Genomic DNA, 27,104 nt, shown 5'->3' with positions numbered 1-27,104 from the left:
GGCTGAGTGAACTGTGGCTTTAAGGTCTTTCTGATGCCCACACCCAGAGCCCATCAGTCATCAGCCACTTCCTGCTATTCCCTTTGATGCAGGGAGACTTGCTAAGCTTGGGACCCTCCCAGTGGCTCTATCTCAGCACCGTTAATAATGGCAGGTGTCCAGTCATCTCTTTTCAAAGGACACTTCCAACAAAGGGTCTCCAATGCTTTCATATATGTTTGTACCACTGGTTCTGTCATACGGATTGCCAGACAGGTTAACTGCACAATCTACATTTGACAATTTAAATAAGGAAATTTTCAATGAAAATTGCACGCAAACTGTTCCCATCACGACCCAACCTCCTTGAGCAAACAGTCAGATGAAAAGGAAGGAGCAGACAACCAAAAATGCCCTGAAATCTGTTTCAGGAAGAAACTGACCACAAGCTGTATGTGTTTGTCATTATGTGGAATACCATTCCATGATCAATGACAGACGCCAGTCCTTCTGAATTACAAGGATAATACCCCAAGGCTTCGCTTAACTGTCCCTATCTAGACTTGGCTGAGGGCTCCTTCCCAAGACACAGGATAATGCATTCTGGATGTGGTCTCTTCTGAGTCTTCTGATTTGCATCCCAAAGGTTGGCCTTTGAAATTAAGGAGAGAGAGTAAAGTTGATTCTTGACCCCATAACCCAGGGCACAGTGCCTGCCCAGGTGTCAGGGGGCTGGTGTGTAGCACTGGCAAGCTAACTTTTAAAGATTTGCCTCCTAGGGCATCTGGACCCAAGTTGAAAAGTTATCACAGTGTGGGGATAGGGGGAGGTAGTACAGTATGGGGCCCAAGAAAGAAAAGGGGCCAGACCCCAAGCCCACCTTTAGCCCTTACTCACTCCTGGGCATTGGGCAGGTACTTATCCTCACTGAGTCAAATTTCTTCCTGGATGAACTACAGACAGTACCTCATCCCCCACTGGGATGGCGGTGGGGACTTAGCATTATATTATATGAAATCACGGAGCTCAGCCTTTCCTTCCTGGGAACTCAACTCAAAAACAAAGTGAGAGAAGCAACTGCTCAAATATGATAACTTCAACTGCTGAAATAAATTCACTCTGCTGTTTGTATATGCACACTTTCAAAGGCAGACTAAAAATATGATTATCTCCTAAGTGAGAAGGAATGTTATATATGCCAAGTTGATTCTATATCAATAAAGCAACAGTCTACTCAGCAGAACTGAATTAATATTTAAGAGCTTCGATACCTTTTAAATCTCTATGGCATATAAAATTTGCTCTGTTATCAATCTCAAGCTTGGCTGTGTACAGAAATTTTCTGGGAGGCCTGAGTGTCGCCCTCAGAGATTCTGATGGAATTGGTCTGGGAGGCAGCCTGGGCATCAAGATTTATCTTTTAAAACTTCCCAGGTGATTTTCATGTGCAGACTAGAGTATTAGTGAGCTAACCTAATAAACACCCCTTAGGCATTTTAGAGGATGGTTACATGATGTAAAGCATTCAGTGCATTCAGAGGGGAAAAGTACTCAAGCAAACTCTGTGTGATAGATACAAAATAAGTGAATTATGGAAAGAATTATTTTACTTTCAACTGGTTTCTGGCCTTCACATAAGCTTATCCAATAATACAAGCTTCACAGAAATCCCAGTGTGAAAAGGAAGTTTGGCTCAATAAAGACTGTCCAGGGAACCCAGAAAGGTTAGAAGTAGTGGAGAGAGACTGTCCTTATCGTCATTCAAAGATGAGGGAAGGCTGGACTCTGGAAGGGCCCTGGTCTGCGCACACGTCAGAGTGTGTGGAGGGGAAGGGACCAAGAGCTCATCTTCGCAAAGCATCCCATGGCAATGCCTTCACTAATTCCCGGGAAGGTTCGCAGTACAGAAGGCCCTTTGGAGATCAACTTCAAAAGCAAAGAGAAGTAGTTGTGAGTATGGCCTCCAGCGAGGAAAAGCACTCAGAGTAAAACCCAAAATGCAGAACATCTGTCGAAGAGCAGGGGCCAGAGGCTTAAGGGATCAGAAAAAAATCTCTCACCTCAAAATCCCCAGGCTGGTACCTAAGGGAAAGAAAAGATGCAGGAGGCCTTTGTAATCCTGTTCAAAAAAGTAAGAGGAAACACTCCACCCACTGGAAAGGAAAGATCCCTTTGCTGTCAGCTAGGCCGTGGGACCCTCTAAAAAGACAGTGGGTCCCACTCACGGCACCACGCCAAAAACTGAGACCAGCAAAGCCCTAAGCTAAATCCTCTTACGGACACAGCTCTCGGTGTTCAGAAAACATCTGGTCACCTCATCACCAAGGCGAGCTCTGGCCAAGGTATTGCAATATGAAGCAGTAAAAAGGCATTTCTGGAAGCAAGCGAAAGCCACAGCCTTTCCTTCCAAAATAAGCGTTACCTGTGGCCCTGTGGAGTGGAAAGCAGGCCTCCGGAGCCTGAAGCATCCTTGCCAAGACCTACAGCACGTTGCAGTCATCCCGGACACGCCAGAGTCCAACCGGACATTTCTATGAAAAGGAGTTTGCACTCCTAACCCATTAGGTACACAGAAGTAAAGTAAGAAAAATTCCAGTCAGGAGTGGGGAAAATCATGCATTCCTGTGAGAACCCGGAGGGATTTCAACAGTGTTGTACTGTACCAGGGAGCCTCGCCGCCTTCCCCTTCCTGAGAATGTTACCTGGACAAGTGGGGCAGCACTTTCCCAGATGCTTGGAAGGGTTTTTACAATGAACGACACATCGCACCTCAGACTCTGTGACAACGCCTTCCTGAAAAACAGAACGCCGCAAGGAAAGTCAGCCCAGAATTCCCACTGAGGACTTACTCACTTTTGGAAAGTAACCAACTTAGTAGGAGAAGAATTCAAACACAAAAAGTGCAGAGGTGGGATGGGTGTCAGGTGCAGAGATATATGGCACAAATGAGGTCTGATGGCCCCAGCTCGCCCCATCTCAAAGTGCAAATCCTGTACCTGTTCTCTTCCCTGTCCTAGTTCTTTCTCTTTGACTCTAATTTCCTTTCTTTCTTCCTCCCTCCTTCCCTCTCTCTCTCTTTCCTCCTTTCTTCCTTCCTTCCCTTTTTTTTTCTTCCTTCCTTCCTTTCTTTCTTTCTTTTAAATCTAGTATTTAAAACCTCCATGCTGTCAGCAATAGCTAATAGAGTCTAGCTGTTCATTCATAATTGTTTTAAGTTTTCAACACTGACTACGTTTTCTGTAATTGTTATTGCACTTTAAGCCATTAATTATAAGGCACAGAGTACAAACATAATATTCCAGACTGGCATCTGGAGACCTAAATCCTCACCACCCTTCCAGGAATAACTAGACACCAGCTCTGCAATCTTAGAAATTTCTCTGGGCCTCGCAGACAGTGTGGCTGTCAGTCATCAGATGAAGAGATTAGATAAAACTATTTTAACGTTCATATTATGTTCTGTCAAAATAGATACTTTGGGTCTTAATAATGAAATCAAGGGACTCATTTGCAAACTGATCTTGGGACTCTAGCATTTTAATGTCGATTAAAACATTTTTTAAATTAATTTTCAGAGTTGGTCTTTGAAGGATTTTTCTCTATATTCTCTACCCATTTTATAAAATGGATTTGTATGTTTGTTTGTTTAATTTTGTTTTCAGGGGAGTGGTAACGAAAGCTAAAAAACTATGTAACAATTTGACAACTAGATAATTTTCTTCATCGTTTCTGCTACCATATCATCTCAATCCAACAAGGAAGGTTATATCCTAACTGCCTTCATATCTGTCAGACCTGAGGCTTCCACTACCAGGGGAATTTATTGTGGTCTATATCACATTTGCGAAGGAAAAAAATGCCAAAATACCAGCAACATACAACATCAAAAAAGGAACTGGGCTTTAGTTATGTAACTGAAGCAATGCAAAAAGCCCAGGATCAATTTCCCTTTAGTATCTGCAATCCAGATGGAGGATTCAGGTTGCTTCCCAGCATGAATTTCCTGTCTCTGATCTTCAAATTTTCCTCTTCCAGTAAGACACTAAAAGTGGAAAATAAAGGTAAATTTTCCACCATCAGAACTCCTTCAGTACAAAGACATAAGGAATAAGCTAGAATCCAACTCAAATGGAAATAAACCAGATCATTAGACTAGCTGTTATCTGTCTGGTATCTAGTTGTACCCAGTACTTGTAGGCTCAACCAGAAGTGTTTTAAATGACAGTGTTGCTTATTCTTTCGACCACCCTATGAGGTAGTACTATCTCATTTTATGGGGGATGAAAGTGTGGTCTAGAGAGGTTAAGTAACAAGTTATGTGAATGGCAATGCCCATATTCTACTCACTACGCTATACTCTCTCTTCTGTTACTGATTCTACACCCTGAGAAGAGAAGATCTTGGAGAGAGAGGTTGCAATTGTGTCATTGTCCAGAGAAGCATCTTAAAGAAAGACTTCCCTGACGGGTACCAGTAAATGGTCCTTTCCTGCATTCAGAGATGAGGTCTCCTTCCCTAAAGAAGGAAGAAAGTAAGCAAGAGTGGGAAGGTACCAGCTGAGCAGAGGAGCAGCTTTTTGTAACTACCTTAACAGAAGTTTGCTTTTATGGTTATTGAGTGAAATAATATTTTGAAACTAGCTAACAGGGCGTAGGCAAAGTATTATGAAAGGAGAAAAATTAAAAGGCAAAGTTCATTCTTGGTAGCTAACGTCCCCTTTCTGCGCTCCATTCTATAGTTCAGCATTTCCTGACTCCCAGGGATGTTGGTCTTTAAGATCTCTTCCAGTAATAATTCGATATTCCTGCATCATTCTCTCTGGCTGTTGGTGAATGGCTAGTGACCAAAGCCGATGTTCACAACTGATGAAGGCTTGATGTGTTATTCAGTCAACAGAATATTCCTTCCCAGATAATAGTTTCCATTTAATTTAAACAAAGCCTTCATCCAAAGGCAGCAAAATTCACCACTGGTCCATGCAACTGGAAGACTGTCAAGACCTCTGACTACTGTATAAAAATGTTACACTACACTCCAAAAGGCATGCAATCATCTCGTTTAAAAGACAGTGTAGGGCTTCCCTGGTGGCGCAGTGGTTGAGAGTCCGCCTGCCGATGCAGGGGACACGGGTTCGTGCCCCGGTCCGGGAAGATCCTACATGCCGTGGAGCAGCTGGGCCCGTGAGCCATGGCCGCTGAGCCTGCGCGTCCGGAGCCTGTGCTCCACAACGGGAGAGGCCACAACAGTGAGAGACCCGCGTACCACAAAAAAAAAAAAAAAAAAAAAAAAAAAAAAAAATGACAGTGTAACCATGGCTTTCGGAGTGTCCCTCTCAAAGATTGGAAATCACATCAGTCAAGAAGCAGGGTGGGGATGGGGTGATGCAAATTTCAGAATGAATGTGGGCTTTTCATGTTATTAAAAGTCATTGCTGTCATTATTTTGTTCCATAAAGCTGATTGCATGTATAACCCAGGGTAAAAATTCAACAAATATTTGTTGAGTCAATTAATCTATTATTCATATCTGTTCTAACTACTGCTTATTTTCATAAATAATTTAGATTACTACATAAATAAACTGGACATTTAACTGAACAAGTAACTGAAGATGTTATGAGCGAACATGACCACTGTGGGCTTATGCAAAGAACATGATTACATAAAATTCAGATTTCAATAAACTAAATGTCAATATACTTGCAATAAGATCAGAGAGAAATATGCATTATTATACTAACCTTGGCTCTCCCTTAAATGCAAAAGTATATCCTTGAACAGTGAAATGAGACTGGGGGAAAATGATTTAACAGCATCTTCTCTACAGAGAAAATTTTTTAAATTATGTCAAAATTAGATGAGCATTTTTTTAACAGAGAATTTCTTTAAAGAAAAAGAATTAGACAATTTCAATTCTTCATTTCCCCTTTTATCTTGCCTGTTTAAGACCTGTAATGATTAGAGCCACAGGGAAACAGTGCTCTTTTCAGAGTTCAGCAAGCACCAGGCACAGTGGGCTCCCTAGGACCCAAACAGGTGGTTCTTAAATTTGTTGCGTTGAAATCATTGAGGTTACAATGTACTAATTGCTTTGATTTAACACAGTCTGCAGACTGGCTCCAGCTCAAAATGTTTCTAAATCAAAAAAAGGGAAACATATATCCTCTAACAATACCTCTTTCTGCTAATAAGAATTCGTGTTTTGCAAAGTTGACTCACAGGAAGACATGAATTTTCCCCAAGGACATATGCATCTTCTCAGAGTTTTTCCAGGCACAGTTTAACAATGGTGAACAATTCTGCTGTGCGTTTCTGGAAGCAAGTCCCATGCAATATCTATCCTGTAACTGTCTTGTTATGGTGACTGTCACGATAAATTTGGACAAGGATACAGTTGGTTTTCCATTTGTTTCTCATTTTTGTTTTGCTTTTTTCTTTGGAGTTTTGTTCTGTGATGTCTGCAAAGGGTTTCTGAAGAGGACTTTATGGATTTCTTGTCATTGGAGAGTACAATAGGTGGACTTTACCTGGCACTGGCGCAGGACACAGGCTTCAGCAGGACTCTGCCATTTGAAGGAGCTGTTATAGGTACTTCCTTCATAGGTACAACCTAGATGAAACACAGAAGCAGGAAGAAAGGCCAAGAATGAATGTGGGTTTCCTTTATCTTTGAAGCAAAAGAAGTTATGTCTTCTAAGCCAGAACTAGCAATCATAGGAACCACCATGCTCCTTGGCTATTTTCCTCCAAACACAACTAATACTTCTGAATATCCACCTAGCTTTCGCTTACATTAATTCTTTGACTACTGAAAAGATTAACCTCACAGACTGTATTTTCAAATGGAAAACCACTGATTGATGAACTCTCTTGGCCAAAATGCATAACCTCGTGACTTTACTTATGCCTAGTTAAGTATGAGGAGGACCAGGGCTCAAAACACCACTGTGAAAGGGGATTTTACACAAGACTACATGAACTTAAGATTGCTGAAGGTCAAGAGGGAAATGTAAAACATGGTAAGAAATAAAAGCAAAAAATTAAAATATAGGAAATGACTGCAAAATTCTATACCCATCTAAGACTCCTGACAAGCTACTGTCTTCAACAGATGAAACCTTCCAAGCCTTGCCTCCAAGCTCTAAGAGCTATAATTTCATATTTCACTTTGATTTTACTTTTAGGTATGAACTAGATTAAGGAAATCTGAAACTAACAATATATGGATTATCCCTTGTTAATTCACTAGCCAAAACAGAAGTCATGCTTATTCATTGGCAAAAACAGAAGTCAAAGGCCAGAGATTCTCAAAAAAGGAAACAAGTTTAAGTCTCTGTAGAAAGAGCCAAAGAAATAATGATGCAAGGATCACAACCTAGATCTTGAATTAGTTTGCCCAAATAACACCCTCCACCTTGTGAGTTACATTTTCGGGGAAGATGCACCTGGCTATGCCAATAGTAACTGCATGATAGATTATTAGGAGCACACCAGGCAAATGGGATTTACCAATTATAGCCCAACTGCTTAGCTCAAAGAGTACAGCAGCAGGAACACACACATGGGATAATGCAGAAATAAAAGGGCCTGCCCCTCTGCACCAGTGACTGACTTCTGCCAAGCCAATCAACCTCAATTCACATCAGTTTTTCTTGTCCAAGATACAAAGAGGAGACTCACCTCCTCCTGTGAATTCTTTTAGATACGCAGTGGTAATAAAAAAACAAAACGAAAAAACAACCTCAATACATACAAACAGAAAAATAAAGGACTTAAGATTTCAAGAGATGTTTTCATAAACTTGGAACCATGATTTGAATTCCCAGAGAATTATGAATGACTGAAAAGAGCTCAGTAACACTCTTCTCTCTAGTTCCTACAAATCAAATTACTAAAGTACACAGCTGATTGGAACCATATTAGGGAAATGCTTTCACTCTATATTTTTTAATTTCCTTTGCATGAAGTGTTACAGTGATAAAATGTTCAACCACAGGAACGCCTAGCACACTACAAATACTTATGCCAAACCCAGAATGAACACAGTAAATTTTCAACAATGAAAACAAGTATAAAATAATTTGGGCTAGCATAAATCTTACGGAACAAACGCACTTACAAAAGACGTGCCATGCGCATGTCTGATCCACTACCACAGACTTACTCGGTTAATAAATAACTTGTTCCGAGAGATGGAGGTGGGGAAATCAGAGGACCAAATCCAATTCATGTTAAGTCCAAGTAAATATGAAATGCCTGCCAAGTCTGCCGGTGGAGTTTCCAAATATGTTATATATTTTCAGCCTCTGGATTAAAAAAAAACTGAAAGCAAGAGTGATTTTTATGCTGCTAATAGGGCAGGCAAAGAGCTTGCCTTTTTTACTTCGAAGGAGAAAGTACACTACAAGCCCATATAGACCAGGCAGGAACTGCAGGCCAAGAGACCGTTCCCAGACAATGCCAGGCCATGTGCAAAGGGCTCCCAGGAGTAGGGCAGACCTCTCTGGATTATTCCACCCAAAATGGGGTAAAAGGTATTGGCACCAGTGGTCCACAATACAGGGAACACAGCAATGTTTTCTGCTTCAAATAACTCAACTGGAAGGCTGGCTCCTCCAGCACAGTTTAACATATAAAGACCCAGGTCAAATTATGATGAGCTTCATTGCTTAACTGCCCTTGTTGACATGTCAGTCTACCAGACCTGAGTCCATATAACAGATTTTCCCAAATGTCGGATGAGTCTGAATGAATGAATAGACTCAAAAATATAGGCGTTAACCTCTTTCAAAAGTATAATCCATACCTTACCTACCCTCAACAGCATTGATTGGTTTTGGAGACTATTCCAATAGACAAAGCATCCTAGTAGATTTCATATGTAAGGGATTCTTGGGGATAAGATAATTTTAGAAAGGACATTTTCACTGCTCTTTGGGTTCATGTTCTAAGATAAACATCTTAATGCAAGACACTAACATGAGCTATGTGAAGACTCACATATACATACAATCAAAGGGAACCTCAGATTTACTCCAGACCTACTTCTTATTCTCTGTAAGGCAAATTTCTTTATAATAAAGTCTATTTGCCACCAATTGTATGCTGCTAATAGGGCAGAGAGGCAACATCTTGTCCCTCTTTTCATTGAAACTCCAGAGGAGGAATATATTAAATAACTATTATTGGCCAGGGTAGAAAAAGAGGCAAAGCAAATTTTCCATCATACATTGAGGCAGTGTTTCTCAAACCATCTCTAGTGAAAGGTTTGTTTTGCTTTTGTTTTTCCAATCCAATGTGGGCCAATACTTTCATAAAATATAATAGTGAGCAGCTCGGGCGGTGGGAGGAGCGGCAGCGGCCAGGCAGCCCAGCTTCGCGAAGGCTCTCGGCGCGCCGCGGCCCGCAGGCACCCGCCCCGCCACCACGATGCCTAAGAGGAAGGTCAGCTCCGCCGAGGGGGCGGCGGAGGAGGAGCCCAAGAGGAGATCGGCGAGGTTGTCAGCTAAACCGGCTCCTGCAAAAGTGGAAACGAAGCCAAAAAAGGTGGCAGGAAAGGATAAATCTTTCGACAAAAAAGTGCAAACAAAAGGGAAAAGGGGAGCAAAGGGAAAACAGGCTTAAGTGGCTCACCAAGAGACTAAAGAAGACTTACCTGCAGAAAATGGAGAAACTAAAAATGAGGAGAGCCCAGCTTCTGATGAAGCAGGAGAGAAAGAAGCCAACTCTGATTAATATCACACACCTGATCCTATCAGTGGTCCCTGTTTCCCTTCTTGTACAATCCAGAGGAATATTTGTATCAACTATTTTGTAAATGCAAGTTTTTTAGTAGCTCTAGAAACATTTTTAAAAAGGAAGGAATCCCACCTCATCCCATTTTTTAAGTGTAAATGCTTTTTTTTTAAGCGGTGAAATCATTTACTGGTTGTTTATTTTTTGGTACAACCAGAAAATAGTGGGATATTGAATATGGGAGGCTTTGATTGTCTTGGGTGTCAGCTTAACATTCCACAGATGGAGGGTAGCTTCTATATCCTGTAATACAAAGCATACTAAATGGCAGTTTGGAGTCAGTTGTGCATTTAATGTCTTAAACACTTTAAATTACTTCTCTTCCCACATTGTCTTTGGTAGAACTGTTTCCTAAAGCAAACCACTCACCCCTTGATCTTGGCTCTCCTGGGCAGAATTTTGTGCACTCTGTAACATCTTTGGTCGTGGTAGTCCAGTTCTTCTAGTAACTGTTAATGTGCTGTGAACGATTGACAATTTGAGTACGTAGTGTATATGATATTAGATTGTGAATTAGTGGGACTTACAATGTAACACCATATCAATATTTGAAGATATTGGTACTTGATATCCTGTGAAGGAAAATTTGCCCCCAAATTTTAAGCTGAAAAGTCACTGGAATAACTGTTCAGAAAAGAATCACAACTACATGATTTTTTAGGTTTTTGGTACATATGTTGAGAATTGTGTACAAATTGAAATGTCTGTGTACTGATCCTCAAAAAACCAATAAAATCTCAATTATGAAAGAATTTCTTGAAGCACATGAAAAAAAATATATATATATATAATAGGACTTCCCTGGTGGTGCAGTGGTTAAGAATCTACCTGCCAATGCAGGGTACACAGGTTTGATCCCTGGTCTGGGAAGATCCTACATGCCTAGGAGCAACTAAGCCTGTGCGCCACAACTACTGAGCCTGAGCTCTAGAGCCCAAGAGCCACAACTACTGAAGCCCACATGCCTAGAGCTCGTGCTCCGCAACAAGAGAAGCCACCACGATGAGAAGTCCGCGCACCGCAACGAAGAGTAGCCCCCGCCCACGCGCAGCAACGAAGACCCAACGCAGCCAAAAATAAATAAATAAATATATAAAATAATAATAATAGATTACTATAAAAATTAAATTTAAAAGATTAAGGCAAAATATAAATTTTTATTATTATATGTAACAGGTATAGAATTACTTTGTAGAATCATGATAAACATTTCTAGTTGCTTACTCTCTGATTCTGTACTTTTCTCATTGTAGACCGGCATCATCGTTTCTGGACCATTGGTGACCTGCAGAGCACATTTTGGGTTGCACTGCATTGAGGGATGTGTCATGGGGTGGAGGAGCAACCCAAAGAAACAATCAAAAGATTTCAATCTTAGATATTTAGAACTAGAAGCAAACTTGCAGATAATCTACTTTCTCTCTTTCATTTACATGTAAGAAAATTTACACAAAAAAGATTAAAGTGGCTTACACAAAGTTAGAAGGCATTTGGTGTGAAACTAACACTAGAACCTGGTCCTGTATGAAATCCACATTTTCACATACAGGTCTAAACTGGCAGAATTATTTGGACACTTTCTAATTCATAATATCCTTTGCATTGAGGACTTCATGGCCTGGGGCGGGGTGGGGGGGAAATCAACTCTGTCCTTATAAAATTAAGTGATAGCAGATCCAGGAACTAAATGAAAAAGTGGGTAAGCTGGGCAGGCAGGGAAATGGTTAGGCAACCAGTAAAGTCACTTTTCCTTTTTCTTTAAATATTTTTAAATAAACTTTCGACAAGGGAATTTATAAACATTCATTAGTTTTCTTCGGGTGCTAAAAAGCTTTTTAGGTTCCACAAGCATCATGAAAACCATCCATACTGTAGCAGGAAGAAGTGGTTATTTTCTGGTTAAATCACTGTAATATATTTAAACCAGTAACTCTCAATCTAGAGTGATTTTGCCTTCCCCCTCCAATTCCCCACCCAGAGGACTTTTTGTAATGTTGGGAGATATTTTCAGATGTCACAGGTCGGGGATAAAGGTGCTACATGTCTCTAGTGCACAGAGGCCAGGGGTGCTGCTAAACACTCCACAATGCGCAACAAAGAATCAAGCAGCTCACAATGTCAAATGTGCCAAGGCTGGGAAACCTTGATCTAAACCATCATAGGTAGCCACAAATGATTCTTCTTTACAAAACTAAAATAATACAAAAACAAGCCTAAACTAGCTACACGTCACTTGTACATTTATTTCAGCTTTTTATATTTAATATTTTCAGGGTGGGGAAGAATTTCAGAGTACTTTTTAAAACATACACTCTTGCAGAGACGCTTGACCTAGTTAAAAGTCAACTGGTCAACTCGGCAATGGAAACAGGAAGCACACAAATAAACTGAATCCACAATTAAGCAATAAAACTCACTTTTCCTATTAGCTGTGACCTTTTTCAGCAGCCACATTATGCCAAGGGAGACAGAATACTGCACATTTTCATCATTCTGTTGTTAAAATAGCTGTTAAAAATCATCAGGACCATAAAAAAGATAGCATTGGCTGTCTAATAAGCCTTAGTTCCACCCAGTCTCACCCTTCTAGTCTTAATCCTCTCTTTTTTTCAAGTTAACATTTAGCCTAAGAGCAGAGAACTGCATCTTATCGTTACCAATAACTTAACCCCTGGCACCCAAGGGCCTCACAACATGGCCCCAACCCACCTTTCCAGTGTTTTTCCCTTCATTCCTGCAACTCCATCTAGGTCCCTGGGGTTATCCACCTTTCCCTGATCCTAATGAACTCGAATGCTTCTTTAAATAGGTTCAAGTTCTTCAACCAAGGTTATCCGGCTTTTGCCTCTATCATCCCACTGAAACGTCACTTTCTTGGGCTGCAGCTGCCTACATGTGCCCAATCCAAGGGGACACTCAACCCTTATCTTATTATCTTATAAGACTTCTCTGTGGCAAGCTGACCACATTTTCCTTTTTCCATCACTCCCCCACCACCCTGCTCCCTCCTCCCCCCACTTTCCAGATGTTCTCTTCCAATTATCTTTCCATTCCCTCCACTCCTGCCTCAACTAAGCTGCTGGTTGTTCCTCACCTGGACTATTACAACAGGCTCACTGCTTCTGGCTGGGATAGGGTCCTTTTTCAGGCATCCTCCTGCACTGCTACCAGTGTGCACTCTTTCAAATCCAGGTCTTATTATCTCATTCACACACTTGAACTCTATCAATGACTGATGGTTCTCAACCCAGCTGAAGTGTATACTGGTACCTATCCCCAAGCTCTCTTCTCTAGACCAGTAGGATCAGAGTCTCTGGTGGTGAGAAGTGGAAGAGGAATCTAATGTGCAGCCAGGATTGAAAACCACTGAACTTTACTATAAAATGCAAACTTCTTAACGTATACAACTCTCCGGTCTGGCCTTGACTCACTTATTTATTCTCTTTGCTGCTGCTCCCAAACTCCCCACACTGCAGACACGCTGCACTTAGAATTCTCCCAAATATGGCCAGATAATCTCATCCTATGATTTCGCAAATGCTGGTCCCTTCTTGAAAAACCCAGATCTCCTCCATTCTCTCCATCTCCATCATCCCCACAAGGACACAAAGGTCACCCAGGCTCTCCTTCTTTGCCTAGCTAACTCCTCTTTCAAGATGCAACTCAAGGTCACAGCCTCTAGGAAGTCTTCCTGGAAATTTCCCCACTGAGGGTGTGCTCTTGTGCTCCTTCTCCAAGAAGACTTGTCCTTTCAAACACCTATATTCTAGATCATTTACAATACTTTGTGTGTAGCAAGTACTTAATCAATGTTTCATTTCATTAATAATAAATAGTAAGCACCAATATTTGCAGCTATTCCTGCAAAACACAGGGGGAAAAGAAATGGAGAAAGAATGACATTCCTTGGATGTCCTGTCTTCTCTTTTGGCAGGTAGACTAGTTCAATTCACTATTCCACCTCCAGAAACAGCAAAGTTTTCCTGGAGCAACTCAGATGCCAAAGTCTGTCTCTTCTAACACCGACCCCCATCCGCAGTCCCCCATGGACCAGGCCAGCTAGGGCTGAACACAATGAAGGAAAGTCCTTGAGCATACCAATACCCACTGTCCCTCAGAAATGAGAAACACATCAACACCGTCTCGGTCCCCTCTTCCCATACTGTGCACACCTCATTTTAAGTTAATTTTCAGGAGGGTGTCTTTTCTTTCCAAAATCAACTTTGATGCTCCAAGTTACTGGTTTATTTTTGTCTTGTTTTATGGGGGGTGGGGGGAAGAGTAGCATGCAAACTGCCATATTTATTTAAATGAAACCAACCATATGGTCTTTGAAATCAGTTCATGCCACATGGTACAGGGAAGCAGAGAAGACAGGTCTGCCATTCTTTGCTGTTTCTGGGCCACCTGATCGGGCAGCCCCACCCCCTTGACTTGGTCAATAAGCCCCAGATTACCCCAGCCCAACACAATTTTATAATGAACCATTTTTCGGACACTGTTCTCCAGGAATATACAGAAGTATAATCAAAAGGGATAAACATAAAACCTGACTAGCCATTCTAGGGCTTAAGTTGTGTCCTTAGGAGTTCATTTAAAACAGGCTTTTATTACTCTTCAAGGCTGTACCTACCATGAATCCTGCAGTCAATTTTGCTTATTTTTAGCTAATGGGAGTTTTATACTCAAACCATTTCCTCAACCCCAAGAGAAAGACTCAGACCTACGAACTGAGTTCTTAAGGAGTGGTGTGTGCCCCCTGGACACAACAGTCTTTTCCATAGCTTTTTTTTGTTTTCCAGTTATGAATTAACCATATGATTGAAATGAAATAATCAACAATAGAAAAAGAAGTGGTAGAAAGCTATTTAACCTATTTTTTTATGCTTTTGTGAATAAAATCCTACATACACAGAAATATCAGATAAGTACAGATGACTTGTAAATTCAACTCAGTTCACCAGTATAAAGGAACACACAAGCTCCATGTGACTTACTTGGGTTTCTAATCTATGTGTTTATTGAGGACTGTAAAGTGATGAAACTGTGGCTCACAGGACCAGTCTCATGACTTTACAGTATTGTAATACATACAATATCTGGCATTGATGTTAAGGTAACAGAACAGATTCAATAAGCCAGAAATAAATTAGGCTTCTATTTGATAAAATATGCTTTCAAACTTTTAATATAATTAATTCAATGAAGGAAATATGCAATACATTAAGGACAAAAATGCTTGCAACAACTTTTTAATATGAGCCACATCATCCATCATCCCTGCATTTGATCTGGTCTTACCATAAATACTTCTTAATTTAGGAGTGCTTCTACCTCTAGGCTGAATCAGTATTGCAGCAGCCATACTACCCCCAGCACCCCATTGTCAAATAGCCAACACCCATTGCTTCTCACCAGGCAAAGAAGAAGGAACTATGCTGAACTCATACTGAGCAAAAACAGAAAAAGAAGAAGAAGCTGGAGAGACTGTCCTGTGAAGTCATAAGCTTGGTTTTCCAACGTGGGCAGGAAAATGTCACTAGAAGTCATTTCCAAAGATGAATTCCAGGGACTTCCCTGGTGGCGCAGTGGTTAAGAATCCGCCTGCCAATGCAGGGGACACGGGTTCGAGCCCTGGTCCGGGAAGATCCCACATGCCAAGGAGCACCTAAGCCCCTGCTCCACAACTACTGAGCCCGCGAGCCCAGAGCCCATGCTCCGCAACAAGAGAAGCCGCCACAATGAGAAGCCTGTGCACTGCAAAGAAGAGTAGCCCCCCTTGCTGCAACTAGACAAAGCCTGCGCGCAGCAACGAAGACCCAACGCATATACATATATGTATATGTATAGCTGATTCACTGTGTTATAAAGCAGAAACTAACACACCATTGTAAAGCAATTATACTCCAATAAAGATGTTTAAAAAAAAAGACCCAACGCAGCCAAAAATAAATAAATTTATTTTTTTAAAAAAGATGAATTCCAAAAATATTTTCAGAAATATTATGTAAATAACCCTCCAACAGAAGAAAAAGAGAAAATTTAAATAACTGCATAATTGTTTTAGGTGAGGCATTGTACTCGGAATTTTCACATGTAATTTAATTTAATTTAATTTTATTTTATTTTATTTATTATTTTTTTTTTTTTTGTGGTACGCGGGCTTCTCACTGCTGTGGCCTCTCCCGTTGCGGAGCACAGGCTCCGGATGCGCAGGCTCAGCAGCCATGGCGCACGGACCCAGCCACTCCGCGGCATGTGGGATCTTCCCAAACCGGGGCACGAACCCGTGTCCCCTGCATAGGCAGGCGGACTCTCAACCACTGCGCCACCAGGGAAGCCCCTAATTTTATTTTTATAAAAAGCACTCTAGGGCTGAAAACACTTTACCCCTAGTTTTTAAAATGAGGATCTAAGATTCAGAAAAGCTAAACTACTCTGTCCAGGTCACACACCCACTCTTTTTATCTTACTCTAAAATCCACATTCCATTCATTCACTGGGTCCTGCCAGGCGCATGGGAGAAGCTCAAAAAGTAGTAGTTTCAAGAGTAGAAATGATGTCCCTGGGGAGGATAACGTGCTGCCTTTCACTTGCTAACTTACATGATACTTTAACATCATGTTCCAGTGATGTCTTAAAACCAGTATTATAAAGTAAAATGCAGCTTTTGCAGCTGAAGAGGCAAGACCCGATTCTACGGATTTACATTTACTCTGTTCTAAATGCCTTTACCTTCAGCTATGAACCATGCTATGCCTCAGGCCTTTTGACATCATGAAGCAACAAATAATGAGGGATCAAAAGATCAAATTCAAACATCTCAGGTCAGACTGACGCATTTTTCAAAACAGGAACATGTTTCACAGTATGGGATGCACAGGAGCAGCTTAAGAAAATAAAATTTATTTGAAGACAGCAAAACAACCAACAGTCTCATAGGATAAATTATGGCAGCCACAGATAAGAAGTCACAAATGGGCCTCAGCTTCCTGAATGTAATTTCAAAGACATCAGTGAAACTCTCTTTGACAAGCATAAAGAAGAAATGAAAATATATACAACACACATACAAAATGCCATTTGCGTGACTAATGTAGTGCCCTGCATCATTTTTACACTTTGGGAAGCATACCACACAGATGCAACCTTTATAGTTGACTAGATAGGATGTTTAGGGCTCACTGTAAAAAAATTGTCAGATCTTACCACCTCCTTTTTCTCTTTTATATTTTGAAATAATTATAGATTCACAGGAAGGTACAAAAAATATACAGGGAGGTTCCACATACCCTTCACCCAGCCTCCCCCAGTGTTAACATCTTGCATGACCATAGTACATATCAGAATCAGGAAACACATTAGTTGACATTGGTGTGGTCCACTGAGCTCATTCAGATTTTACTGATTTTACATGCACTCATTTGTGTGTGTGTTTGTGTGTGTGTAGTTCTATTCAGTTGAATCACATGTTTAAATTTGTGTAACCAATCAATATACAGAAGTGTACTATCACCACAAGGCCCTCTCAAGCTATTCATTTATAACTACACTCACTCCGCTTACAGCCTCCATCTCTAAGCCCTGACAACCACTAACTAGCTCTCCATCTGTGTAACTTTGTTATTCAAGAATTTTATATAAATGGAATCATACAGTATGTAGTCTTTTGAGATTGGCTCTTTTCTCTCAGAATAGTTCTTTTGAGATCCATCCAAGTAGTTGCAAGGATCAATAGTTTGTTCCTTTTTATTGCTGAGTAGAATTCCATGGTATGGATGTACCCCAGTTTGTTTAAACACTCACCCACTGAAGGACATCTGGGTAGCTTCCAGTTTTTTGCCTATTACAATTAAAGCTGCTGTGAACATTTGTGTACAGGATTTTGAGTGAACATGGGTTTTCATTTTCCTGGGATAAATAGCCAAAAGTGTAATTGCTGAGTTATATGGTAAGTATATATTTAGTTCTACAAGAAACTACCATCCTGATTTCCAGAGTGGCTGAATCATTTAACATTTTCACCAGCAATATATGAGATTTTCCACATCTTCACCAGTATTTGGTGTTATCATGCTATACATAATATATATATATATATATATATATATATTGCCATTTTGATAAGTGAGTAATGATATCACACTGTGGTTTTTATTTGCATTTTCCTGATGGCTAATGATGTTGAATATATTTTCATGAGCTTTATTGTCACCTGCATATACTATTTGATGAAATATCCCCAATTTTCTAATTAGATCTTTTTCTTATTAGATCTTTTGTTCTTTTCACAAGGTCTTCCACGAGGCAATTTTTTTTTATTTTGATGAAGTCCAATTTATCAATTTTTCCTTTTTATGGGAAGTGCTTTTGGTGTCAAATGTAAAAACTCTTTTTGCCCAACCCTAAATCTCAAAGATTTTCTCCTACATGCTGTTTATACACATTTTATAGTTTTAAATTTCACATTTAAGTCCATGATCAATTTTCAGTTAATTTTTGTATCATCTATGAAGTTTATATCATGTTTCTTTTTCACCTACTTTTTGTCTAATTCTTCCAGCACCATACATTGGAAAGGTTAGCCTTCTTCCATTGAATTGCCTTGGCACCTTTGTCAAAAATCAGTTGGGCATACTTGTAGGAGTCTATTTCTGGGTTAATTCTTTTCCATTGATCTTTGTGTCTATTCTTCCACCAACACCACACTGTCTTTATTACTGTAGCCACACTATAAGTCTTGAAATTGGGTAGACTGATCCTTCCCCCTTTACTCTTGTTTTACAGAAATTGTTTTAGTTATTCTAGGTCTTTTGCCTTTTTATATAAATTTTAAAATAAGCTTCTCTATGTCTACCAAACCAAACCCCTGCTGGGCATACCCCTTTTTATACCATTTGAGAAGTATTTACATGGGAAAATCAGGCTTGATGCACCCATCATCCAGGAGCCTCTCCCACTGCAGGATGAAGCCTGCCAATGTTTGCCTAGTACATTTTTGGGAAGCATTTGTCAAAGAGCAGTCCAAGGACAAAGGGCATCCCTAGGGGGCTTATTAAAATGTAGATTTCTACAGCCCATCTTTTTCCTCTTATCTGCCACCTCCTTTACCTGAGCTCTTTTCTAAAAAGTTTGAGCTAAGCCTCCTTTGCTTTGGGATAATTTTAGAACTGTGTGGCCAGCAGAAAGGGTGCCTGATTAAACAGCCCAGCATATATGCAGAGTCTTCTGGGAGGTTGTGCGTGGCCTGCCCTGATCTTCAGGCCATGAAATCAGAGGGAGGTCTTTGTTACATCGAATTGTGGGTAGATAAGGGCATTAAAGAGAAAAATTCACCCTCTCTAAAATGGGAAAAAATGGAAAAAGACATTAACCTGTGGACAGAAGCTGTAGAAGATACAGCCAAATATCCAACAAGAAATGCAGTCACTGATGAGTGTGATCATACGTGGAGAGGGATGAGGAGAAATCTCCACCAACAGATGAGCCTCCAACTCAACCAATATGAATCTGACATAGAGGCAGGTAATGGGAGCTCTGTACTAGCAATCCTGCACTTCCTGAATCTGAGAGGAACCATGGATTTCTGGATTTTAGCTCGTCAACAAAGGCTTATCTTAAAAACTGCATTTCTTCTGTTAGTGATATTTGTTAGAAAGAAGAAAAATACCAAACACATGGCATATAGTCAGTGATGTGCTGCTAATGTTTGACAACCAGCTCTACAGAAGAGAAAAGCCCCGATCTTTTAGTGTATTCCAATTTCCAACGTATAAACACTACCACCATGTCAATTTCAAGCTACCAACATGATGTCACCAAGCACAGAGTTAGAAATATAAGCACTCCAGAACACCACTGTACACACAACTATTTATTTTAACATTAGAAGTTATTGGGTCCATGAAACTTTTTTTTTGTTCCTAACAGCAAGCCATGAACATTTGGCTAGAGTTTAGGATATTTTATTGGCATCAGAGGTCATGCTGTTTATTCTATATACCTAGATAAAATACTTAAGAATACCAAGTCACATCTTTTCAGTGATGACATTATATCTCACTCTCCTCCTCCTAAACCTCCTAACCAGGGGAACATTCATTTCAGTGGCTTCCAAAATTGTTGACCATCAGAAACACCTGGGGGTTAATTAAGAATATAGATGCCCAGTGGAAACAACCCAAATGTCCACTGATGGATGAATGGATAAACAAAATATGGTGTATATATACAATGGAATATTATTCAGTCATAAAAAGGAATGAAATTATGATACATGCTACAACATGAATGAACCCTGAAGACATTACATTAAGTGAAATAAACCAGACACAAAAGGACAAATATTATATGATTCCACTTATACAAGTTACCTAGAATAGGCAAATTCATAGAGACAGAAACTAGAATAGAGGTTACCAGGGGCTGCAGGGAAGGGAGAATGAAGAATTATTGCTTAATGGGTATACAGTTTCAGTTTGGGGTGATGAAAAAGTTCTAGAAATAGATAGTGGGAATGATTGCACAACAATGTGAATGCATTTAATGCCACTGAACTATACACTTTAAAACTGTAAATTTTATGTTTTGTGTATTTTACCACAAAAAAAAAAAAAGGACACAGATGCCACTGGAAATTATGTTTCACTTGGTCTGGAGTGGGACTCAAGCATCTGAATATTTCACAAGCAGCCCTGGCAATTTTAAGGCACATTCAGGTTCAGGACCCCTGCATTTCACAGAAGAAGAAACCAAGGCCTGGAAAGAAATAACTTAGTGAAGGTCAAGTAACTAGAAGTGGCAGAGTAGGGAACTGATTCCAGATCTAATTCCAAGTCCAGACCCCCTTCACTTCATTCTTCAAATTACTGAGAGTCTTTACAACTATCCAATCCACAGGCCCCAAGGCACAGAAGCTCCCTGTCTAGATGCCTGAAAATATTACCCTGGCTTCTGCATTTAGCACTTCAGTGTGGTCTTGCCTCTAGAGCTTTGAAGTTGTTACCTTGCATTCAAAGCCTCATCAAGGTGGCCATCCCACAGTCTCCAGAACCCCAAATATCAAAAAATTCCAAGTGTATTTTTAAATCTGATCCCTCTGCTGGTCCCAGGTATGGCTCAGAGAATGCCCAGACATTCTCAGATAGTCAGAGGGTTGCCTCATGTGTCAAACATCGGCTGGTCGATGTCCAAGCATGTCTGCAGATAAACATCTTGAGCCCTTTAACCACCAAGCTACTGGAAACATAATTAGATGGCTCTGGTGTAAATAAGCCCATCTGAGTGAAGGAGGCAATCAAGTTCACAAAAATACCAATGTACTTTGTTCACGTTCATTATCACATCAGTCCTAGTAAATGTCAGCCTCTCAAGCAGATAGATTTCTATGGCAAATACACATTAGTTCTCAAGGTGAGATACCTGTCAAAAAGAGAACCTAAGGGACTTCCTTGGTGGCACAGTGGTTAAGACTCCACACTCCCAATGCAGGGGGCCCAGGTTCTATCCCTGGCCAGGGAACTAGATCCCACATGCATGCCACAACTAAGAGTTCACATGCCACAACTAAGGAGCCCACAAGCCACAACTAAAGGAACCCACCTGCCACAACTAAGACCCAGCTCAACCAAATAAATTAAATTAATTAATTTAAAAAAAGAGAGAACCTAAAACATTTGTTCCTAAACACAAATTGTGCCAACTTCTAAGCAGACTGAAAGAGAGTATTCTCTGATCAAAGCCTGATAAGAATGGTTATAGCATGATGGTCATTTTAAAAACAATCAATAGCATGCGTGAACATTCATGCATCTTCATAAATAGATATGTGTCACAAATACAGACATACTTTCGACTTTGCAGTTGCCAAACTCAAGCAGCAAATCAAAGAGACCCTAAACAGACACTGGGGGCTTTTGTTTGAAATCACTTCTTTCCTGTAGTTTTTGATGAATCATTCCAACTTTCCACTTGGAATACCTAGCTTTATTTTCACAGTTTGATAGCCTCCAGGAAACAATGCTTTATAGAAGACTCAGAGGAGATAAGAATGTTGGGGTTTTTAAAATAAATTTATTTATTTATTTTTGGCTGTGTTGGGTCTTCATTGCTGCGCGCGGGCTTTCTCTAGTTGAGGTGAGAGGGGGCTATTCTTCGTTGCGGTGCACGGGCTTCTCATTGCAGTGGCTTTTCTTGTTGTGGAGCATGGGCTCTAGGTGCGCGGGCTTCCGTAGTTGTGGCGCATGGGCTTAGTTGCTCCATGGCATGTGGGATCTTCCCAGAAAAGGGATCGAACCCGTGTCCCCTGCCTTGGCAGGCGGATTCTTAACCACTGAGCCACCAAGGAAGTCCCGAGATAAGAATGTTTTGAGGGCTTCCCTGGTGGCGCAGAGGTTGAGAGTCCGCCTGCCGATGCAGGGGACGCGGGTTCGTGCCCCGGTCTGGGAGGATCCCACGTGCCGCGGAGCGGCTGGGCCCGTGAGCTATGGCCGCTGAGCCTGCGCGTCCGGAGCCTGTGCTCCGCAACGGGAAAGGCCACAACAGTGAGAGGCCCACATACCACAAAAAAAAAAAAAGATTTTAAGACATTTCAAGATGATAAGCATCACTGTGATTTCATTCCGGTACTGAAATCTCAGAGAGGAGCAGGGGAACATCTTTTTTTTTTTTTTTTTTTTTTGCGGTACGCGGGCCTCTCACTGCTGTGGCCTCTCCCGTTGCGGAGCACAGGTTCCGGACACGCAGGCTCAGCGGCCACGGCTCACGGGCCCAGCCGCTCCGCGGCATGTGGGATCCTCCCGGACCGGGGCACGAACCCGTGTCCCCTGCATCGGCAGGCGGACTCTCAACCACTGCGCCACCAGGGAAGCCCGGGGAACATCGTTTTAAAGTGTAGAGCGGTTTGCTCTCTGTGGCGGGCAAGTTAGAGGCAGTAACAGAGTAGTTTTCAGAGCAGCTGTAGAAAACTCGAAGCCCAATTAAAAGTGTGTTTTATATGATATTATAAAAGGAAGCACATAATCATATCAAAATGACGGTAACTAGGAAATCTGAAGCCATAATTGTATATTATTTGGTAATGCTGCACAATACAGTGAAAGATCTACTAAAAATTGCATTAAGGTTATCACTAAGTCTAAAAGTACTGAAATATACTACAGCCAGTACCACATGAAAATACACTTAGGCTATGGTGATTTTAAGGATTTTTTTAAACCTCTATGGAATTCAGTGAAGAAACAGTAAAGTGACAGGAGGTTGGGAATGGTTTATAGACAACCAGCCATTTTTCATCCCTACGTATCCATTTTTATTCTCTCCCTATAATTCTCACTCAACTCTTTTTAAGTTCTGCTGAATTCCAAAAAGGACTTAAGATATATATGGCTCAACAGTAATATACTAAATACGCAGTTGATTTCAAGAGACATGTACTAAACCAGGAAGACTGGAATTTGGTTCCAATTTTCCTCTCTTCCTCACCTTTTTCCAACATGTATTCAACTACAGTGTGCCAGGTACAGTGACTGTGGCTGAGAATACTATGGTCCCTGCCCTCACAAAACCTCTAGTTTAGTGGGAGTTACAGAAAATGAAAACATTAAATCACAGTTGTGCCTAGTGTTAAGAAGGAAAGATACTTAATTACATGGCAAGTGGCCATGGAGGCCAGGAAGTGATGCCTAAAGTGAGAGCTGAAGAAAGGGTAAAAGTCAACCAGATGACATAGGGTGGAAAAGCAGCCAGGCAGAGCGAGCGGTACGTGCAAAGCTCCATGACCAGAAGCAGGCACAGAACAACATGGAGAGAAACAAAATAAAATCTCCTAACCGCAGGAGTCCAGAACAAGAGGAGGCTAGAGAGGTAAGCAGGAGCCAGACATTACAGGGAGGAAAGGGAACGGCCAAGGGTGAGCACTTGCTAGCACTTGTGTGCAGGATCCATAAGGTATATTCTATGTCTAAGTGCCATTCTTGATAGATGCTTCTACCTGCCATGCATACCAGAGCTGCTCTGAGTATGGTTGGTATATTCTAAGGTGATCCTTAAGACTCCCACTCCCTGATACCTCCACCTTGTGTAATCCCCAGCCCTTGAGTGTGAGCAAGACTTGTGGATGTGATGGATGTCACTACCATGATTAGGTTATACAAAGATGAAGCAATTTTACAGGTGTAATTAAGATCCCTAATCAATTTCACTTTGAGTCATTAAAGAGGGAAATTTTCCTGAGTGGGCATGACCTAGTAAGTGAGCCCTTAAAAAGAGTCCATAGGTCAGAGAGACACTCTCCTGTTAGCCTTGAAGAAGTAAGCCATTCTACAGCTACAAGGAATCGAATTCTAACAACACGAGCTTAGAAGATGACCTTGAGCCTCAGATGAAACTCGCAGCCCTGGCTGACCTTGACTGCAGCCTTGTGAGACCCAGCTAAGCCATGCCCAGAATCCTAACACATGGAAACTATGCGATAATAAATGACTGTTATTTTAGGCCACTAAGTTTGATGACAAACTTGTTATGCATCAATAGAAAATAAATAGACTGGACATTGGTAGCTGAAGGAAGCTCTGTCAGGCTGGTAGCCATTGAAGAGGATTCCCATGTTTTTTATATGGATGCCAGGTCCACACCTGATTGCAACACTTTGCATATGATATGACAAGAGACCAGGACCACCGTTCTCCTCTGTCACAATGAGGAACATTCTCAACTGGCCCACTTCAGAAAAGTAAAAACTGACGCACCCCAAGTCAGCAGCTAGCCTTGGAAATCTAATCTTCTAACTTAAAGGCAATCACAAACTCTTCACTTAAACTGTCTTCCAAAATCCCATGGAGTCTAAAACACTGAGGCTGTTAATAGAAGGACTGAAGCAAATTTGACAGAGAAAGCAGATCTCTGTTTTAAGTTTTCTTACTAGTTTTAACAACAAAAACAGGTTTTGTAAAGTATGATTTTAATGTTAACAAGATCTTTTCAAACAAATAGGGTCTTTTTTTTATTTAAATGCCAAAATAGCCTGGTTTATATTATAGGAAGCCAATGTATGAAATATAACATTTTATACATCTTTTTTCAGTTAGAGAAAAGGAGGGAGGAAAACAAATCCCTCAAGTTATTGTTTTCTTCCTTGTCTTTAAAAACATATTAACAACCTCCACTCAATTTTGGGGGGCTGAATAGGTAAAACTAGTTACACTGTTAAAGGTTAAAATAATTATAGCTTACAATATACACGCAGGCATCTCATAATCTAACAACTTCAAGAAACATGTCAAGAATTCTCCTAAGCTCAAAATCATGGTAAAAATAACAGTGGCACTGGAATTGAGTAGCTCAGTGATGGGAATGTTTTTCAGAGCAATGTAATTTCCTAAGATGTTTTAAGTGATAGGTCAGAGTCTCAGCATTAAAGCAGCTAGGAGTAAAGCTGCTGGAGACTGCTTTCTGTATGCATAGACTGACTCTGGAAGGATTCCCACAAATCCGGTAAATGGTTATCTCCAGGAAAGGGTACAAGGTTACTAGGGTCGAGAATAGGAAGAAGCCTTACTTTTACTATAGATGTTTTTGTGTATTTTTAAAATAAATTTATTTATTTATTTTTGGCCGCGTTGGGTCTTCGTTGCTGCATGCGGGCTTTCTCTAGTTGCGGCGAGCGGGGGCTACTCTTCGTTGCAGTGCGCGGGCTTCTCACTGTGGTGGCTTCTCTTGCTGTGGAGCACGGCTGTAGGTACGTGGGCTCAGTAGCTGTGGCTCGTGGGCTCTAGAGCGCAGGCTCAGTAGCTGTGGCGCATGAGCTTGGTTGCTCTGTGGCACGTGGGACCTTGCCGGACCAGGACTCGAACCCATGTCCCCTGCATTGGCAGGTGGATTCTTAACCACTGTGCCACCAGGGAAGTCTCTTTTGTGTATTTTTAATTGTATGAATGCATTATCTATCAAAAATATTTTATGAAACCAGGCATACACATACATACTCACAAAAGAATAAAGCTCATATGAATTGTCTCCCTGGGGAACTGCAGTACAGTCATGGATACTGAAGAGGAAAAGAAAGTAAGTTTAGGGGTTCCCCAAAAAAGTCAATTAGTAAGAAAAGCCACCTCCTCCTAAGCCACATGTTGTTTCCAATACCTCCACAAAGCTTCTTTGCCCACGTACTTCCTCTGAAATTGCTGGTCCACCCACAGTATAAAAGTCCATGGAGGGAGAACGGGTGTGACACAGATGAAACTGATGCAGACAAAACTGATGCCAGTGTCTCTCTCACTCCTTCATCTCTGGAGCCCTCCTAATTCTCCAGGTCTTTCCTCCCTCCTTCTTATCTCATAGGCAGTGTATGTATTACCAGGCAGAAGAATGGAGCATTTGGAGTCTGAGCCCTGCTACCTCTGAGCAACTGTGGGATCTTGAAAAACATCACTTCCCTTCTCTAAGCATCTCTGTTTCCCCATCTGTTAAATCAGAACGATAATAAGCACCACCTCAGGGGTGACTATAACATTATCTATGAAAACCTAAAGACTGGGGTTTGTCTATTCCAAAATATTCTCTAAATCTAGTTCACAGTACAGTTTAAATGACTGGTAGAGTATTAACCTTAAGGCGGGTCATTCCTTATTTGGAATGTGAAACCTGGGACAAACTGCATCCGGGTCAATCATACATAATAACTACTAGAGATTCTGGTGATGTCTAAAAGGAAGGAAAACAGAGGTTGGGGAAAGAGCTGCTCTTTTGTTTGGGCAGCAGAAAATGCACGGTTATAATTGCCAAAAGAAATCTGGTTAAAAGCAAACAACCAGATTGACACATGCATGGAAAAACTCACGGTTATTCCATCTTAAACCATGTAAACAACAGGACAATTTACTCTGTCAACATAGGGAGTGTAATTATTTTTGTTTAAGTTTTTTTAAATGCTCATTCATATATATGGTAATCAGCTGGCTCCTTCCAGAACAGCCACATAGCAATATTCTGAAAGGCATTGTCATCTTCCAAGTCATTCTTGAAGCAACAGGAAAAGCAGCTCCTTATTTGTGACCTTGTACTGCTTGAAAGGCAAGCTATAATTAATAATACTCAATCTTTTACCATTATTCATAGCTCTGTTTTACTTTGGTCAGCACTTGGTCTCTATAAATGAGCCCAATCCCCTTAAAATTCTCCATGCATGTTTTGCTCCCTAATTATTTACCAGAACCTAGGATGGTTGTCCAGTTTTGGAAATCAGTGTGCAAATATTTATATTTTGCCTCTTTCCTTTCATTTTCTGAGACATCATAGGAACTTTTTAAATCAAGTATAAAAATTAAACTATTA

The 27,104-nt window shown here is 40.9% G+C and overlaps 1 protein-coding gene and 1 pseudogene across 3 annotated transcripts in view; one reads left to right on the top strand and one right to left on the bottom strand.

The window, feature by feature from the left end:
- Positions 1-27,104, bottom strand: part of BMPER (BMP binding endothelial regulator) — a gene marked incomplete at both ends in the record, with an annotated part of 250,484 nt that overhangs the window by 181,780 nt on the left and 41,600 nt on the right. For both annotated transcript variants that reach the window (XM_079711187.1, XM_079711188.1), the window contains 2 exons: positions 2,682-2,772; positions 6,506-6,588. In XM_079711187.1, coding sequence (XP_079567313.1) covers positions 2,682-2,772; positions 6,506-6,588 — 174 coding nt within the window. The remainder of the gene's footprint in view (positions 1-2,681; positions 2,773-6,505; positions 6,589-27,104) is intronic.
- Positions 9,408-9,842, top strand: LOC307057724 (non-histone chromosomal protein HMG-14-like; annotated as a pseudogene). Its single transcript has one exon. The product of its transcript is annotated as a non-histone chromosomal protein HMG-14-like (transcript).

Source organism: Hyperoodon ampullatus (genome assembly GCF_949752795.1).
Source record: "Hyperoodon ampullatus genome assembly, chromosome: 9".
Classification (NCBI taxonomy): domain Eukaryota; kingdom Metazoa; phylum Chordata; class Mammalia; order Artiodactyla; family Ziphiidae; genus Hyperoodon; species Hyperoodon ampullatus.
Note: the sequence above shows the minus strand (reverse complement) of the source record. Positions and strands in the feature narration are given on the sequence as shown.